Consider the following 18336-nt stretch of genomic DNA (forward strand, 5'->3'; position numbering starts at 1 on the left):
TTCTGACTGGTATGAGGTGGTATCTCACTGTGGTTTGGATTTGCATTTTCTTGGTGAAATGTTAAGCTTCTGTTCATGCTTCTGTTGGCCACTTTTATGTCCTCTTTGGAAAAGTGTCTTTTCAGATCCTCTGCCCATTTTTAATCAATTATTTGCTTCTTTGGTCTTGACTTGTAAGAGTTCTTTGGACGTTAACCCCTATTGGATAGATCATTTGCAAATATCTTCTCCCATTGAGCAGATTGCCTTTTTGTTTTGTTGATGGTTTCCTTTGCTGTGTAAAAGTCTTTTATTTTGATGCTGATTCAATCCTTTAAATTTGTTTTTGTTTCCCTTGCCTGAGGAGACAGGTCTAGAATTTCTAAGGCCAATGCCAAAGAAATTACTGGCTATGTTTTCTTCTAGGAGTCTTAACGTTTTCAGGTCTCACATTCAGGTCTTTAATGCATTTTGAGTTCATTTTTGTGTATAAGAAAATAGTCCAGGGGCACCTGGGTGGCTCAGTCGGTTGAGCGTCCGACTTCGGCCCAGGTCATGATCTCGCGGTCCGTGGGTTCAAGCCCCGCATCGGGCTCTGTGCTGACAGCCCGGAGCCTGTTTCAGATTCTGTGTCTCCCTCTCTCTCTGACCCTCCCCTGTTCATGCTCTGTCTCAGTCTCAAACATAAACATTAAAAAATTAAAAAAAAAAAAAAAAGAAATAAAATAGTCCAATTTCATTCTTTTGCGTGTAGCTGTTCAGTTTTCCCAGACCATTTGTTGAAGAGACTGCCTTTTCCCTATTGTACATTCTTGCCTCTTGAATTATACGTGTATTGTGTAATTTCTAATTTTATTGTACGGTGATCTGATGTTAATATTATTATTTAATTTTCTTTTTTTAATTTTTTTGTCAAAAATATTTATGTTTGTGTAATCTATTTTTAAATTGCATTAAATACTTTGTGTCCTATATTTTGGTCCATTTTTGTCTGAGACGAAAACATATTTGAAAAGATACCTTGGCTCTTCTCCCACCACCACTAGACTGTGAAATTCATATATATCTTGTTGACTGTACTCTCAAAGCCTAGAACATGTTGGTACATTAGCTTAGTAAATTTTTAGAGTTGTCTTTAATTTGATCCTTTCCACTGCTGCTAAATTCAAAGTATACATTAAGGAGTTGTTAGGTAGATTACCTTGTGACAGAACAATGAATAAAAACATATATAATACATAGCGTTAATTAAACTGAGCAACAGATACTGAGGTCCTAGTAAGAATCAAGAGGTTCTAAAAATGGGATGCAAACACAATTCCTGCTTTGAGGCCTATGAAGATGCACAGGTTAACAAATACTTTTGATTTGGTATACTAAAAGGAAGGTCTGCATAAAATGGCACGGAAACGAGAGTTGAGAAAATCTTTAGTTGGGTAGGGGAAGGCAGTCAATAAAATCTTTTTAACGATACAGAAACCAAAACCCAGAGACACTACAGCGCTGTTCAAGATCACAAGGCTAGAGATCACTAAAAGAGGATCTCACTCCCAGTTCTGTGCTCTTTTCATTACATCTTACTATCAGTACTTTACAGCAACTCACAAAATCGCCAGGATTTTAGAGAGTTACAAAATATAATGTGGGAGTTTATTCATCCTTCCCCATGTCCCTTTAATATAAAAAAAAAATCAAGGACAGCACAAAACTGTAAAAGTTTGCCATGTACCATGTAGTTCTAACAGCTTTGTAGTTGACTGGCCTGTTGTGCACCCTACAAGTGTTGGTTAAATGTATTTCACCAGAGATTTAAACATCCCAGGGCAATCAAGGTGACTTATAGATAAACAAAACTATTAAATTGTATTACACCCACACATACATGTATTTTTTTAAGTGTTAATAAAGGATCTGCAACAAATGTTTAAAATAGCAAGGTCCAAAAAGAAGAATCTGCCAGCCATTATTCAGCACTTTCCAAGGAAGTAAGACCCTGAATCTGTAGATCTAAGTATTAAAGTCAATAGGGAGAGACATTCTTTTAGGGGCTGGGATGGTCTTTAGGCTTTTCCACATCTCTCAAGACTATTCAATAACATTTGGCTACCAAGCAACCCTCCCGTGACTAATTTGCACCAACCTCCCACCTGTCCCAGTACATACTGACACCACAACCCTGACTCTGGAGCATTAGATTATTTAACCCTCCCCTCCCCTATTATAAGTTAATAAACTGGCATTCTGAATCACACATCAGTTTTTGGTTGGTTAACATGAAATAACCCCATGAATCTGCTCAGTTCTAAGAGCAGGGTAGAAAAAAGTTTAAGAACCTGAAAAACTTAAGACCACACTCTAAACCGGTAATTGAAAAAGTGATTCAGGCCACAAATGGATGTGATGTAGCTTGCACGGTTAGAGAAAAAGGAGAAAGAAAGGAAGAAGAAGAGGGAGAAGGCGGTGGAAGAGGAAGTGGAGGAGGAGGCGGAAAGGCAGGGGGGAGGGAAGATGCTCTGAAAAAAGTCTGGATATTTCGCATAAAAAAGCATCTTCCTGAGGCTCTGGCAGTCCTTGGCCTGCATTGCCACAGAATAAAACTGACCAGAGTTAAGCAGCCACAGCCCCCTTTGTAGGGGACATTTGCTTTCTAATTCATCACAGACCAACCACACTCCTCTCTATTTCCCTGATATTGAGGTCAAATGTCAACTGTCATTTATCATTCTGCTTGCAGTGTTTTGTCTTCCTTCTAGACTTCAAAGAATAAAGAATGCCAGACTTGGTGGATAAGTGCAGATTTTATAAAAAGTGCAAACCACTCTCCACATTAATTCAGTAAAACAAAGCTAGAATCAAAGAAATCAATTTACCTTAATCTGAGTCTGTTCGATTGACTTTTCCCATATCTGCTGATCATATGCTCCAATCTGAAATAGGGAGCAGGCTATTTGAATGATGCAAAGGAAATCCTGTTATTTAGGTCAAATGTCACAAAAGTCACGAAACTACTAAGCATCAATACAATATCTGGGGAATGTTTATGCTTCTCAGAGGTTAGAGTAAGTTATTTAAAGGACTGTTGCACTCAAAAGTCTAAAGTAGATGGATCGAAAAGTAAGTTAAAAAGTACTGTCCAAAATATTTCAAATTAAGCATTACCTTACAAGATATTTCCACTTCTTAAGGAAAACATCAGTAGGAAAACTAGAGAGGAATAAAAAGGTAACGGACAGCTCAGTAAGACTGTTGCCAGTACCAATCTGAGCTGTGAAGATACAAGTTTCACGTCTAAAAAAAACACAGCAGTTTGATCAGAAGCAAACTTTCAGAGCGTTGCTGGGGCACGGTGTATGCGGCCTGGAGAAGGGAGGGGACTTGAGAGTCCTATTCGGGGACCGGGAACAGAGCCTAAAAGACCTAATGACCTTGCGCCTCGGTTTGTCCGTTGATGTTGGGAGAGGGACAGCGTGCTGGAATTGCCGGCACTACCGAGCTTAGGGAAAGCTAACGGGGGATTCTTTGCGGGGGCATTTTGCAGGAAGTCTGCTTTACAAATAAAAAAAAAAAAAAAAAAAAAAGGTTGATATTACCTTCTTTTGGTACCACGATATAGCATCTCTCTCATTTGAGGCCATCTGTGTCTCCAGCCAGAGAATGGGATTTCACTGAAAACGAAGGAAAAGCAGTCGGTGAGTCCGGTTGCTGAAAGGTACTCTCCCAGTTTGGGTAGAACTCAAAAAGCGCTTCTCTCGGCGTCTCCATGAGCTGCTGACTGTCTCCTTCTCCGGCTGGTTGCCAGGAAAAAAAGACAAAAACAGAAGCAAACCAAAAACCTCTGGTGCAGTGGCGCCGGGAGAAGCGTCTCTGCGATATTTGGTGCGAGTGTGTTCAAGGCTGCAGGGGAGGGGAGGGGTGGGAAGGGCAGGTGGCTGGAGTTGGCCCGCACCCCCTCCTCCGCTCCCCGGCGTCCGGCTCTCACCTGCTGCCCGCTGCCCCGCAGTCCGGCGGCCGGGACCTTCCCCCTCAGTGGCCCCGGGCCCGCCATGAGGCCGGGGGAGAGGCGGCGGGCGCCGCAGGCCGCATCTTCCCCCCGGGGCGCAGACGCCGGCGCGGCCGTTACCATGGAGACCGCGGCGGCCGCGCGGGCCTCGGGGGCACCCGGCCGCCCGCGCCGGGAGGAGGGCAGTCTGCTGCCGCAGCCCCGGCGCCCTCCAAGCGCGACCTTCAGGGTCACCGGACCGACCCCCAAATAAGCCAGGAATCAACTGGGAAAGGACGGGGATGAGACGTGAAGGAGGGCTTCGCTGGCCGCCAGGGGCTGCGGCAACGGCCGGAGGCTCGGCGCCCGGCTCTTCGGGTGCGGAGCGGAGGGCCCCCCCCAAACCCCGGCGCGGGAGGCAGCCGCTGCGGGGCGAAGGGCGGGCGGGCGTCCTGCGAGGCCCGGCTGGCGGGCGGGCGGGCCGTGACTCAGCCGGCCGCGAGCTGGGCGAGGGCAGCGCCGCAGACCACGGTGCAGCCCCGCTGCGGCTTCCGCTTTCCGGGTTTTGCACGAAAGTGGCTCCGCCCCCGCCCGGGCCTGGCCCCGGGGGCCTCCGCCGGGCTCCCGGACGCAGGGACTGGGGAGCCACACGACCCTCAGATCACGCGTCAGGTCACTTCCTGAGAAACGACTTGCCCAGACGTCGACCTGAAGGAGGTCGGTCCAAATGTCCTAAGAGCTGCCCGTTCATTCCTTTGTAACACTTCTCTTTGTCTTACAGGTTTCTTTGTGTGCTCCATTATTTACTGTCTGTCTTCCCTAAAGGGCTGTGGGTTCAGTGCGGTTGGAGCCTGGCAGGCGCCTGGCACATAGGTTCTCCGTCTGGGCTGGATGAACGCAGTTTTCTTGCATTTACGCCGTCCCCGGACAAAGGGCGCGGTGGGCTGCTTGTCACCCTTAACTCTCAGCAGCTCTGAGATTTAAACTTTGCGGGTGCTCGAGACTGAGGGAAGAGGAGGGCCAAGGCTTGGCGCAGTTCCAGGGCACGTTTCCCAAATTAGGGTAGGGGAGGGTGGCGGCGGGAAGAACTGTCTCTAGGCTAAGAGTTCGAGCAGGCTGATAGGGGTCAGGAGAAAGGAATGGCTGCGCGCTAAAAGGAGTATCTAAGGATACCTTCCTAAGGTTTTGAGCTGCTTTCCTCTACAGTACAGGGCTTTTTGGCCATTAGTGGAACACTGACCCCTAACGGCCGTTCCCACCCCACTTGAAGCAGTGTCCTTGCTTGCCCCAGCAGAGTCAGGTAAAGCTAATGACAGATAATGGCACATCGGCTACCACTTCAGAAAGCTCACTGAGAAGTGAGGTTCTAAATGTTTTACAAACATTTCTTGCCTATTAAATCGGGGTAAGGTGAAGTTATCCCATTCTACTGCTAAGGAAAATCCACTAAAAAGTATAAATAACTCCTACAGAACTAATTAAAAATTATTTCATCCAGGCTTGATTTTTATATGGCACGCATAGGCTGTGGTTCCCTTTCTGGTTTGTTTCCTGACAGCTTTCCCCCTTTCTTAAACATAATTCTGCTGGGTTTCGGAACAAATGGCCAACTTAAAAAAAAAAAAAAAAGTGACAAATGAGAAAGTCATCTTTAAATATTTAAGTCCTAAATTACATTAATAACAAAAACATTTTACTTCGTTGCTTAGCGCACAGAGACTTTTTGGGGAATTCATGAAAGAACTGAAGTTGCATTAGGGAATAGTAGGAAGGGGCAAATCATCTTACAAACTTTTCAGTGCTAAGACGGCCACTGAACACTGCATAGGCTTTAAACCAAGAACTGCATTCAAATCCCTGTTCCAATTAAAGCACTGTGTGATCTTCAGCAATTTATTCAACCTAACAAGCCTGTTTTCTCACCTGTATTTGCTATCTACCTAGTAAATACTAAAGGCTGTGAATATTAAATGGCCCACAGCACTTACTGAAAAACCATTAGTTCCCTTCCCAACCAAGGTCTATCAGGGCTTAGGACAAGTATTTCAAAAAGAAGTTCACACAAAATCTGGAGGAAGAAGATCCACTGCATTGTATCACTTAATACATCAACGATGTCCAAAATGTCTGCTCACCATCTTCATTAACACTGCACGCATGTACTTTGAAAAATACGGGCACAGCCAGATGAACAATTTGGCTGTCCTCAAGTAGATAAAAACCCAATTTAAGCATCAGAAGGCACAACTACCACAAATGCCAAGTGTAGCTTTTCTTCCCCCAAACTAGCTGCACCTCAATGTGACGGCATTTTCTCATTATCTATGACCTTTTCTTTTAGGAAGGTCACAAGATTTTTTCTAAAATACTAGAAACTAATGGGGACATAACAAGGTGGGAGGATTAATACTTTAAAAACAGGTTTCAGGTATCTAGAATTCACACGTACTATTCATTTTCTCATGAAACATAAGTAAAGGACAAATCAGACTTTTGTTTATTAAAAAAATACTTTACAGGGAAAAAAAAAACCTCTATGCATTCCATTGTCCTATTTTACAAAGAAATAGCTTAACAATTTAACACACTTAGACAGCTACAAAAAAGCACTGTGTTAAAAGGATTATTATTCACACAAATTTAGATTTAAGACTATTCATTAAAAACCTTTTTAAAACACTCGTTAATGTCAATAAACAAACTAAGGCCACACAACGCAAATAGTCCGCCAGGCAAATTATACATTTCATCTATATGCAAAGACCTCTTAGATAAATTAAAGCCACAGGAAAAAAAGTCTTAGCTGCCAATCAAAATGGAGTTTAGTCACAGAAAACACTATTACATGAAAATTTACAACATGTGATAGAAGTAGTACATAAGTATTTCTTTAGAGAATTGAAAAGTGCTATATTAAGAGACAGTGGTCTCAACTACATGCACAAGTGGATCATAAAAAATTTATGAAGAAAATGGAAGGCCATAATATTTATGGAGATACTTGCTTTTAAAGCAACAAACTTTCAGGATGAGCATAGGTCCCTTATGTGGTAAAGAAAAACATTTGTCTTGTACATTTCCTCTACTTACTGCATGACCAATAAATACAGCTACACTTGTTTAAAAAAAAAAAAACTTAGCAGAAATATGAACTTCTGCCATGTACTAGTGAAAGGCTCTTTTTTTTAACCTGTAGCAATGATAAAATAGATTTATTAGAAAGACACAAACTCAATTATCCTAAAAGTATAAATGCAAATAAATTTTTAATGGCAAATACAGATGAAAATATAATGGGCTAATATTAATGATCAAGAATATATTCACTAAGGGTTTTCTTGAATCTTTGAGTCTTGTTTCTAAATTAGTTTTCATTCTAGACACTATTTATAGAGGGAAAGGCAATAAGCAAAAGTTTCTCCAGGCATTAAGTGTGAACTTTATGCCTATTAAGACTGATGCAAGATGTTGCAAGACATCTTTTCCTAAGGTTTGGTAAAGGATTTTATTTAACAAGCTCCATTTTCCCCCTACAAGAGCTTGTAATGTTAGTCAACTGATATTCCAACTGTCTCCAAGGGGAAAGGGCACCTTTCAAGATTTTAATTAAAAATAATAAAGTTAAGTGAAACAAATCCTAAGTACTGAATAAGCAAATTGAAAGTACAATTAAGCTTAGGGATTCATTTTTAAAGAGTTAAAAATTTGGAGGGGAAAACTAATATGTAGGTTTTTATTATTATTATTGCTTTATGAATTTGGGATACCTCTTTGAATCATCATCCTACTCCTAACATATATTGGTAATTACAGAATGACTTCTGGGGCAGGGGGAAGACTTTTATCCTTATTTACGAATACCATAAAATCATTCTAGTTACTAAGTTAGGAATATTCGTTTATCGGGTCCTTTCCATAAGCACATTTTTAAAATATCCCTCTGCTCCACAAAATACTCAAACTTACAGCCACGTTCTGCAAGTAATCTCAAAGAGTTGGCACAACAGATAATATACCAAAAAGGAAGATCAGCTTAAATTTCAGTTACAACTTCACTGCCATCACTACTTTACAAATCAGAAGACGCCAGATTGCTCCATGCCTCACTCCACCAAACCAAATAATTTCAAGATTTAGAAAAGTTGCAATCATTTGTATCACTAAACTAGGATACAACTTTGAAAGCAGTAATAAACTCAAAACTTGAGCTTTTATATTCATCAGTCTTTAAAGCATGCTATTAAATCTAATACTCACATAGGACATTCAGTTTCCAGATACATGACTAGCTAAATGTTTCTCTCTCCATTCTATTGCAATTCTAACATACAATGAATTTATTAGTACATGATTTTAAACATTTGTATACTCTTTTCACGTGTTTATATTGGAGGTGAGGGTAGAATGTTTTGGAAAAGGAAAATGGGGATTTGCTTTTGATTGTAGGTCTTTGCAGATCCGCTGGTTCCTGAGTGATTATACACAGTGCTGGCTGTCAGGAGACAGTCTCCTTGTTTATTAGTAATGACCAGCTTAGATGACAGATGGCATCTGCTGGATGGCAAGTGGGAGATGGGGAAATCGGATCTTGGAAGACAAGAAAAATTAAAAAAAAAAAAAAAAAAGTTTTTGCTTTAACAACCTTGTTCTTCATGATTATTTTAAAAAGCAAATGTTGCCTGAGAAGAATTCTACTTTGCACAGCCTAGTAAAGCTCTATGAAATTCTTCTGGACAGAAAAACAAAAACAGAGAAAACCTAAATCCACATACTTTTGTGATTAACCCCTCCCCCCCTCCAAAATAACAAAAACACCCTCAAAGGCAGGTCCCTTTAAAAACTAGTCTTGATAAACTAGAATTCACCCTAGAATTTATACCCAAGATTTTAAAACACCCCTGCAATAATCACATTACTTTTCATACCATTCTAATTACCTTATTTACAAAGATAACTAAAACCAACATCACTTCCAATTCATAAATGGTTTACATTGAAATGTTTCTCTATTTGTCTTCATCCTTTGTAACAGAGAATACATACATATACATATATATAAGGAATAATACAGATTCTAACTAATCACTGCAGTATTTGCTGATGGTTACTTTTCTATCGGTTTACACAGTGACCTCTATACTTTGCTAATATGCATTTAAACTACACAACAATATTGCACAAAGTAATATTTATATAAGATTTAGCCTATTTCAGAATATTTTAGAGAAAATTCATATTTGATATTTCAAAAGATGCAGCTGAGTTTTCATGGTGACAGACATAATAAAGCAGCATCTTTTTTTTTTTTTTTTTTGCCTATGTTAATGTAAATATTCCAAATCTCACCCTCCAGGAAAAAAATCTCCAAATTGCACTATAACCAGGTAGATACAAGAATCTGGTCTTAGGTGTGGGGAATACTCTTCCTTTAATGAACAAAAGGCCTATTGTGTTATTAACTAAGAGAAAGTGAAATGTGTATCATGTTAACATTCTAAAATAATAGAAAGTTAAGACTACACTAGCTATATGAACTGTGCCTGTTTGAAAAAAAAAATTTTAAATACTCAGGCACTAAGCATTAGCTTACCTGAAACTCTAGGATGAAGTCTAGTGCCATAATCGTTATTAGACCGTAGCAACACACAGTAATAGTAAATAAACCCAAGTATTCACCAGTTAAAACTGTGAATCAAAGTGTCTCAACAGATCTTTATCATGAAAAGATTGAAGCCAAGTGACAAAAAAAGTTTTTCCTAAGTTTCATGCACAACATATGGCAGCCTCATCAGAAAGATTGATATCATTCTCTAGGTTTGATACTCATGATCAGTTTAAGAAGCAAAAGTATCCACACAAAGTGTGAGGATGCTAGGTAGCAGAACGATAGAGTATCATGTCAACATTATCTCTTTTACCCAATTATCTTCCATAGTTAACCATGTTTCTAGAAGAGATTAATGAACCATGGATAATGAATGACCAAGGACTATTCATCTTTAGATATTTTTAATTGAAATATCCACTGGGCTTTAAATAACAGATACAAAAAAAAAGACAGTTTGGATCAGAAAGTGCTGTGCTTTCTCTTTTGTTAAGAAACCAGAGAGCCACTGGATTTTCGTTAGAAACTACCTGTTCTTTATGGTTGGAACTTACTTGCCCACGTACAAGATGCAGGAACACTTTCCTGCAACCTATGCCATTTTTACTGTAGAAAATTGAAGCTGTGCCATAAAGACACAAGTACTAAAGCATAAATCTGACCTTGTATCATAAAAACAGCAAATATGGCAAGAGACGAGGCAAGATAAAATTAAGGGAAGTGAATAATTTACCAAATAAGAATCTGTTATTCCAGAGAATTCTCAGTTTGATTTGAAGAAGAGATTGAATTGTTACCTCACACCTTAAAACAGAAAGTAGCAGCAGACCCACTATTACATACTGTACTAACGGGATAAGATACAACTCTTAACTTTGCATAATCTGTGTAAAAAAGATATGCTTGACATTTGTGGAATGTCATTTCTCTTTATAGAATTATAGGCAAGATTTCTCCAATAAAACTTAACTTAAGCCAGTTATAAAACTATAACTTCACATCAAAATTTAAAAAAGTTAAAAAATGTGTTTGAATATGTACATATCACACAGGAGTGCTCGAATGTTCCTGTAGATTGTGTTGCTGGTCAGAGTCCAGTCTACTTTCCACCTTTAAAACTGGAATAGGCGGAGTCATCTGATCTTGCTGTAGATTAAGTTCTGATGAAGGGAAGGACGATGAAGCAGTCGTCAAAAGCTGCATCTCTCTGCATGTCTCTTCAGATTCAGTTTTTACCCTCACACACTGGGAGTCAACTTCTAATTCTCGCTTTCCAGTTAAATCACAGTCCATGCTAGAACCGCTTTCTGTGTTTTGAGTGGCTTCCACAACAGGGTGGTACTGTTTAAGCCTTATATGCCAAGCTAAGCTGCACACTGCTGACACTGTTTTGAACTGATGAATGACATTTCTAGGGATGAAGTAAATATCATTGTCACACAGCTGAATTCTAGCATAACGAATGCCTTCCCGCCTCATTTGGTTTAGTTTAGCTTCATCCACCCACTGTACACACTGCAGAAAAAAGAAAAGTTATATGAGACTTCAAAATATGTAGTGTAGTAATCCAGTCAAACAAAGTATTAGAATTAGCACAGGAAAACAGTAGTAGGGCCAAATTAAAGGCAGGCAATACTAAGTATCAGACAACTTTCTAAAATTTCCTGTAATGCTTGGGAAACATTTTTCCTCATATTTTACTACCTCTCTGATAACAAAGTACAGGTTCAAGTCAGGATAGCCTAAGGAATCATTTAAACAACTATTTCAAAGTGCAGCTAAGTATCAATAACATATTCTTTGCCACAACTAAGGACAACATTTATATGTTGCCTTTTATAGATGAGGGCACACAGTACTCCAAGGGGTCCTCAGCTGAGACTCTTTACAGCCAGAACTGAGCAGTCCGGACCCTCTGGCCATCTGGGCCAACCGGGTATCCCAAAGATTAAAGGGATCTCAAGCATTCTATTTGGGAAGCTCTGTGTTAATGATTTTTGACACTCTCCACACACAGCTTTTAATAGCACTTGAAATTAAATTTACCATCCCATGTATCCAACTATAAGATCAAATGCAAAAAATAAACTGGGTACAGATCCTTATTTCTGTTTTCTCACTCAAAAGATAATAAAAAAGCAAAAGTTTCACCTGGGAAACTGGAGGTTCATGAAGGTCTAACTGAAGTCTCTGTACAACATCAGTAAAATCCTCAGCATGAAAACAAATCACATCTTTGGTTATGCGAGGCTGGTCACTCCTAAGATTAACAAAATTAAGTTTTAGAAACCTGCATCTCATAATGGAAAATGATGACAAATTTCAGTTCTCCTATTCCTGGAAATGCTCCTACTAGCACAGAAATAGACACACAGGAATATACATTTGCTTCTTTAACCAACATTTAAAAAATAAATAAAACACCAATAAAGCTGTTTAAAAAAATGAAAATTAGATTAGTTGTTACAAAAAACAGCAGTGACTAAAAACAGTTTCATTCTAAACTAGTTGCAACTGCATCCTTTCACCACCCTGTAATGTCGTCATCAGGATGGAACACAGTGGAGAGAAAACATACCAGCCACATAACTATCACACCTTCTAGTTTTCAAACTGGGGGGGGGGGGGGGGGGGGGGGTAGGGGTGACAGAATGATCTTTAACTTGAAATACTTACTGTCAAGCTGTGATTGAACTATGCTTCCAAAAAAGGTCAAACTCTATAGTAATACTGAAGGCCCTGAAGTTATAAATATGAAAAACAAAACAGTTTTTAGACAAACTAAATTCCATGCTCTGAGCTTTGGATTCCAACTGAATGTAAAAGGGTGCAGCCACTGTGGAAAATGGTATAGCAGTTCCTCCAAAAATTAAAAATAGAATTATCAAATGATCCAGCAATTCCACTTCCGGGGATATACCCAAAAGACTGAAAGCAGAGACATGAAGAGATGTTTTTTCAGAGCAGCCAAAAGGTGGAAGCAACCCAAGTGTCCGCTGATGAGTGAAACCAGATAAACAAAATGTGCCATATACATATAATGTAATACTACTCAGCGTTAAAAAGGAAGGAAATTATGACACATGATATAATATGGATGAACCTTGAAGATATTATGCTAAAATAAGCCAGTCACAAAAGAACTACTGTGTGATTCCACTTATACGAGGTATTTAAAGTAGTCAAATTCATAGAAACAGTAAGTACAATGAAGGCTACCAGGAGCTGGGGAGAGAGGAGAAAAGGGGTTAAGGTTTACTGGTTTCAGAGTTACAGTTTTGCAAGACAAAAAAGCTCTCAAAATCTGCTTTGCAACAATGTAAATATACTTAACACCACTGAAATGTACACTTAAAATGGCAAAGATTTTTCATTTTAATTTCATGTTATGGGTATTTTACCACAATTTCTAAAAAAAAATTAGTCCCCAAACTTTTAAATGGAGTCCACATTTTCTCAGACAGCATTAACCAACCTTATAGCTGAGTTTCATTAACTTACCATTCACCAAACTGTACAGCTTTCAAAACCCCAACAGCAGCCGTACTCTGCCAGTCAAACCCCTGACCTACATGGTCAGCATGAGCTCTTGTCCTATCTTCAAAGAGGACTTCACGGGGTTCACTGGTCCGAGGTAGGTACTGGAGATTTTTAATTTCATTCATTGATCTGGAGTTGATTTGGTTGTGAAGTAAAGGGGGGAGGGGAGGAAAGTATTAATAGCAGTAAGGTGAAAAAGTCTGCTAAAATACCAAATTTTAAATAAGATCAGAACTGATAAGGGTTCCATGATTTTGATCATTAACATTTAACACACTATACCGTAATGCTCAATGTCATTACCTTCTTCTCTTGGGATGTCATGATAATGTAGAGGCTATACTTTTTATTTGGCTCAAATGTAGTGTTACAATTTACAAAATTTAGTTTTCAAGCAATAGGAAACACAATTCAAAGTTCAAGGCTGTATGTTTCTTCACCCTCAGTCATCTTAATTCTCAAAACAGACTCGATTCAAGATGGAAAACTGAGCATGTACATGATCTCCTTCCACATTAAAATGAAAGTAAAAGGCTTCAAACTAATATGGTAGGGGTGGGAGAGAGGAGATGGGCGAATGGATAAGAATACAGATGAAACATAACTGGCTGTGAGTTGATAACTGCTGACATTGACTACATGAGACTTTAGTATATTATCTTCTGCTTTTTCATGTGCTCAAGAATTTCTAAATATAATAATCTAAAGGTGATAGTAAAGGAATGAATAAGAACCAACAAAGGAAATGAATTAGTGCATGAACAATATCAACAAATTTCTGGAAGATGGAAAATGATTAAAAGTGTCTAGTAAAACTGAGCAGAGAAAGCCACAGGCCTGGAATACACTAGAAGGGAATAGCAACTAAAAAGGCAGCTGGCCTGCCCAAAAGACCTTGAAGACTAACAGGTGCAAAAAAGAAAAAAAAAAAAAAAAAAAGGCCATTATCATGATGTTGACAGACAGAAATGTAGTAAGGCTGAGAAAGGGGGAATTAAAGTGAAATTCTGCAAATAAACCAGTCACCCACCACCCCTGTGAGTAGAAATGAGGTCAGGCATCTACCCCCATGCTATGGTTGATCCACTCAGCATCCATCTATCCTATTTATTTCCCTGACAGAACTCTGATTCTCATTAGGTATCTGCTCCTTCCCCATAAGTGACCTCATTTACAAGTTTCAAAGGTAGATCCTGATGAATCCTGACAAACTGTGGCAAACGCATTCCCCTTGCCAGTAACTGATTTAAAAATGGACACAAGCACACATGAAAAGATGCTCAACGTCGCTCCTCATCAGGGAAATACAAATCAAAACCACACTCAGATATCACCTCATGCCAGTCACAGTGGCCAAAATGAACAAATCAGGAGACTATAGATGCTGGAGAGGATGTGGAGAAACGGGAACCCTCTTGCACTGTTGGTGGGAATGCAAATTGGTGCAGCCGCTCTGGAAAACAGTGTGGAGGTTCCTCAAAAAATTAAAAATAGACCTACCCTATGACCCAGCAATAGCACTGCTAGGAATTTACCCAAGGGATACAGGAGTACTGATGCATAGGGGCACTTGTACCCCGATGTTTATAGCAGCACTCTCAACAACAGCCAAATTATGGAAAGAGCCTAAATGTCCATCAACTGATGAATGGATAAAGAAATTGTGGTTTATATACACAATGGAGTACTACGTGGCAATGTGAAAGAATGAAATATGGCCCTTTGTAGCAACGTGGATGGAACTGGAGAGTGTTATGCTAAGTGAAATAAGCCATACAGAGAAAGACAGATACCATATGTTTTCACTCTTATGTGGATCCTGAGAAACTTAACAGGAACCCATGGGGGAGGGGAAGGAAAAAAAAAAAAAAAAAAGAGGTTAGAGTGGGAGAGAGCCAAAGCATAAGAGACTCTTAAAAACTGAGAACAAACTGAGGCTTGATGGGGGGTGGGAGGGAGGGGAGGGTGGGTGATGGGCATTGAGGAGGGCAACTGTTGGGATGAGCACTGGGTGTTGTATGGAAACCAATTTGACAATAAATTCCATATATTGAAAAAAAAAATGGACACAAACTGACTCTGGCCAGCAGTAAGAGAGGAAATTTGCTAAGGAGACTTCTGGGAAGTTTCCTAGCTTGTATGACAGAAGAAAAGATGCTTTTTTCCTTCTATTGCATATAACTAGATCCATATGTGATACCTAGACCACAATAATCATCCAGCAACCATAAAGAAAGCCACTGTGAGTACAAAGCCCAGACAAAGAATATGACAGCAGAGAAAAAGACCCAATTCCTTGATGAAAGTACTGAATCACTGACCATATATATATATTTGGTGCCAAGAGCCAAGCTCTCTAGACTTCTTAATACATAAGATAATATTTTATGAACCAGTTTGAATCAAATTTTTGCTGCTTGTAGCCAAAAGCATCCTGATAAACTTTCAGAAAAACAGAAACAAAAAAACCCTTCATGTTCTCTAAACACACTAAACTTACCATATTCATAGAACTAATGTAATCCTCTGGCATGTGGCCATACCCTTTCATGTCCAATTCTATGCCTATTAACTCTAAAGTGAAGCCTACCTAGTGATAAGCCTCACTGAAGTATAAATAGAACGTCCGGTAAGCCCAATGCTTTATTTCTAAATATGAATGTGTCAACCACAAATCACCAAATATGTGAAGACAGCCTGTAGCAGCCTGACAAAGACCAAAATAAACAATGCTAAAATGTAAGAATTCCAAAGAAAAAAGTCAAGTGAATGTCCCCAAATCAAAAGCAAACAGATAATAAGAAATATGAGGATAATCAAACAGGGAGATCTATTACTCCGTCAACAGTAGTTTCAGAAAGAAATAACAGAAAATGAAGAGATTGCCAAAGCAGTTAAGCAAGAAAAATTCCCCGAAATGAAAGGAGAATCTTTCTAGGACCTATCAAATCACAAGAAAGATTAAATATAATAATAAGAATGAAAGACCCAAAGATGTATCATTGTGAAATTAAGCTTTCAGAGAGGAAAATAGGTTACCTATAAAAAAAAAATTACATTGGCATTAAGACTTCTCATAAACAATATTAGATACCAGAAAACACTGTGGTAAGCTACAAGTTTTAAGGGAAAATACATCCTCTGAAATCCAGTTAAGCTATCAATCCTATTTCATGAGAAAAAAAGGAATTTTCAGACATATCATGACTCAGAATATTTCTGAGAATATTCCTTTTCTTCCTTTTCTTAGAATGTTACTTGAGAATGTGCTAAATCAAAAGAAGGAAATAAACCCAAGAAGACAACTGTAGGTTAATACAGAAATGCATTAAGTGGGAGGTCCTACGTTGATAACTGTGAAAAAAAGCTTTTCGCATTGAAGAGAACACAGAGCTCCAAAAGACTTCCAGGTAAAAAAGTTATGTGTTAGAGCATACAGTATGATTAAAGTTTTGGATTCTTGAGGATATGATAAAAGCACAGAAAGCAAGGTAACTATCAACATTCTCAAAAAAACAAAAAACAAAAACAACTATATAAAAAAAAAACCATAGCCAAAGTCAAAGCCATAGAGAAAGGGTGATTCTAGAAGAAAGAAATGTATTTGGAGCAAAAAAGAGAACAGAAGATATTAGGGATATGGTCAAGAAAAGTGTATGTCCCCCTTCAAAAGAGGGGCAATCAGAAACTGCAGGGAAAACAGATTAAAAACAAAACAAAACAAAACAAAAAGCACAGTCCAAACATGAAACTATTTAAAATGTAGCATGATTTTCAGTATCTAGGTGAAATATAGGAAAGATTCTTTTGTATATTACCCCTTTGAGTAATAAGTAACATTGGAACTTTAGAATGTAACTTTTTAGCCTATTGGTTGGGTCTGCATAAACTTACCTTCCCATAATATAAATGGCATTTACTGGTTTTCAAATCCTAGAATACACCTATTGATAAAGCATATAAAACCTAATTATGGCTTTAAAGCACAATATGAATTAACCTCAACAATGCATAAGCACAGCTGACAAAAAGTAGAAAGGAGGAGGAAGAAAGTAGAGAGTCATTTAACTATTGGGAGACAAAGTGAAGGGAAGGAGTCCTAATCTATCATACCAAGAAATTGGCAAATTTCCTGCAAAAGTCTTAAAACAAAAGACATTAAAAACAGAAATGGTTTTTGCCTCTGGTAAAAAGGTATCTGCATCTGGAGGGAAAGGTGGCCAGGATTTTTCATTACAAACCCTACCGTACTATTTGATTTTTTAAAACCCTGTGCATGTATTTCTTCAAAGTCCATAAATTCAAAGGCCATCTTCATTAGCAGTGCCCTTGATCACCCGACACTTCTCACAGTGATTTCACTATTTTCAGCAATAGAGCATTCTCATTAACACAAAAAGATGACGTTAGCGTTTTAAGTTCTGATTTATTCACTCTAGTTCAAAGTGCCTTTGGATACTTTGCTTAAGAATATTTAACCCCAATAAAAATAAAATTTGATAGCCCCTCATATTAGTGGAGAAAAAATAAATTATTAAGCAAATGATGTTGGTACAGGTGCCTAACTACTTGGAAAAATTGATCAATCTCTCCCTCTGTCCTGAAATCAATACCATGTAAGTAAAACATGTAAATACTGAAATCACAAAAGTACTAGGAGAAAATACAGATGAATATTTTATAATAATGAGAAAGGGCATTTCTAAGCCTGCCAGTAGGATAGAAACCTCAGAGGAAAAGACAGATCTGACAACATATAAAAATCTCTGTAAGGAAAAATAAATGGGAGGGTGGGGGGGGGGAGGGGTTGAGTGAAGATAAAACTGAAGCTAAAAAAGAATGAGGAAAATGTGCAACATTAAAAAAAATAGTTAATAGTCCTATAGAGAATTTTAAATAAAAAACAGCCTAGTAGAAATATGGGTAAAATGAAAAAGGAATCACAAAAGAAACACAAACCCTCAAAGAAAAACTAATTAAAATGAGACATGTCTGCGCAATCAGATCAACAAAATTTAAAAAAATGTTAATGGGGCACCTGGGTGGCTCAGGCAGTTAAGCGGCCGACTTCGGCTCAGGTCATGATCTCACGGTCCGTGAGTTCGAGCCCCGCGTCAGGCTCTGTGCTGACAGCTCAGCGCCTGGAGCCTGTTTTGGATTCTGTGTCTCCCTACCAACCAGCCATCCATGTAGTCAGCCAACAAGCCAGCCAGCAGGTACCCCACAATCAGTG

The 18336-nt window shown here is 38.9% G+C and overlaps 2 protein-coding genes across 8 annotated transcripts in view; both read right to left on the reverse strand.

Moving 5' to 3' along the window:
* PHTF1 (putative homeodomain transcription factor 1) overlaps positions 1-4094 on the reverse strand; it is a 91303-nt gene extending 87209 nt beyond the window's left edge. For 5 of the 7 annotated variants that reach the window (XR_015254997.1, XR_015254996.1, XR_015254998.1 and 2 more), the window contains exons 1-3: positions 3959-4094; positions 3570-3644; positions 2850-2906 (exon numbers count right to left, since the gene is read on the reverse strand). Coding sequence is in view for 3 of the 7 variants with exons in the window: in XM_086717877.1 (XP_086574003.1) it covers positions 2850-2906; positions 3570-3614 (102 nt within the window). In the remaining 4 variants the exon portion in view is untranslated. Of the gene's footprint in view, positions 1-2849; positions 2907-3138; positions 3184-3569; positions 3645-3958 lie in introns of those variants that run through there. The other 2 variants (XM_086717878.1, XM_086717879.1) reach the window with 2 other exon arrangements.
* Positions 4095-6432: 2338 nt separating this feature from the next.
* RSBN1 (round spermatid basic protein 1) overlaps positions 6433-18336 on the reverse strand; it is a 47217-nt gene continuing 35313 nt past the window's right edge. Inside the window, exons 5-7 of the mRNA XM_025935294.2 lie at positions 13065-13232; positions 11715-11823; positions 6433-11078 (exon numbers count right to left, since the gene is read on the reverse strand). Of these exons, the coding sequence (XP_025791079.1) occupies positions 10608-11078; positions 11715-11823; positions 13065-13232 (748 nt within the window). The 3' untranslated portion in view covers positions 6433-10607. The remainder of the gene's footprint in view (positions 11079-11714; positions 11824-13064; positions 13233-18336) is intronic.

This window comes from Puma concolor, chromosome C1, assembly GCF_028749965.1.
Source record: "Puma concolor isolate L17-30 chromosome C1, mPumCon1.1.hap2, whole genome shotgun sequence".
Taxonomy (NCBI): domain Eukaryota; kingdom Metazoa; phylum Chordata; class Mammalia; order Carnivora; family Felidae; genus Puma; species Puma concolor.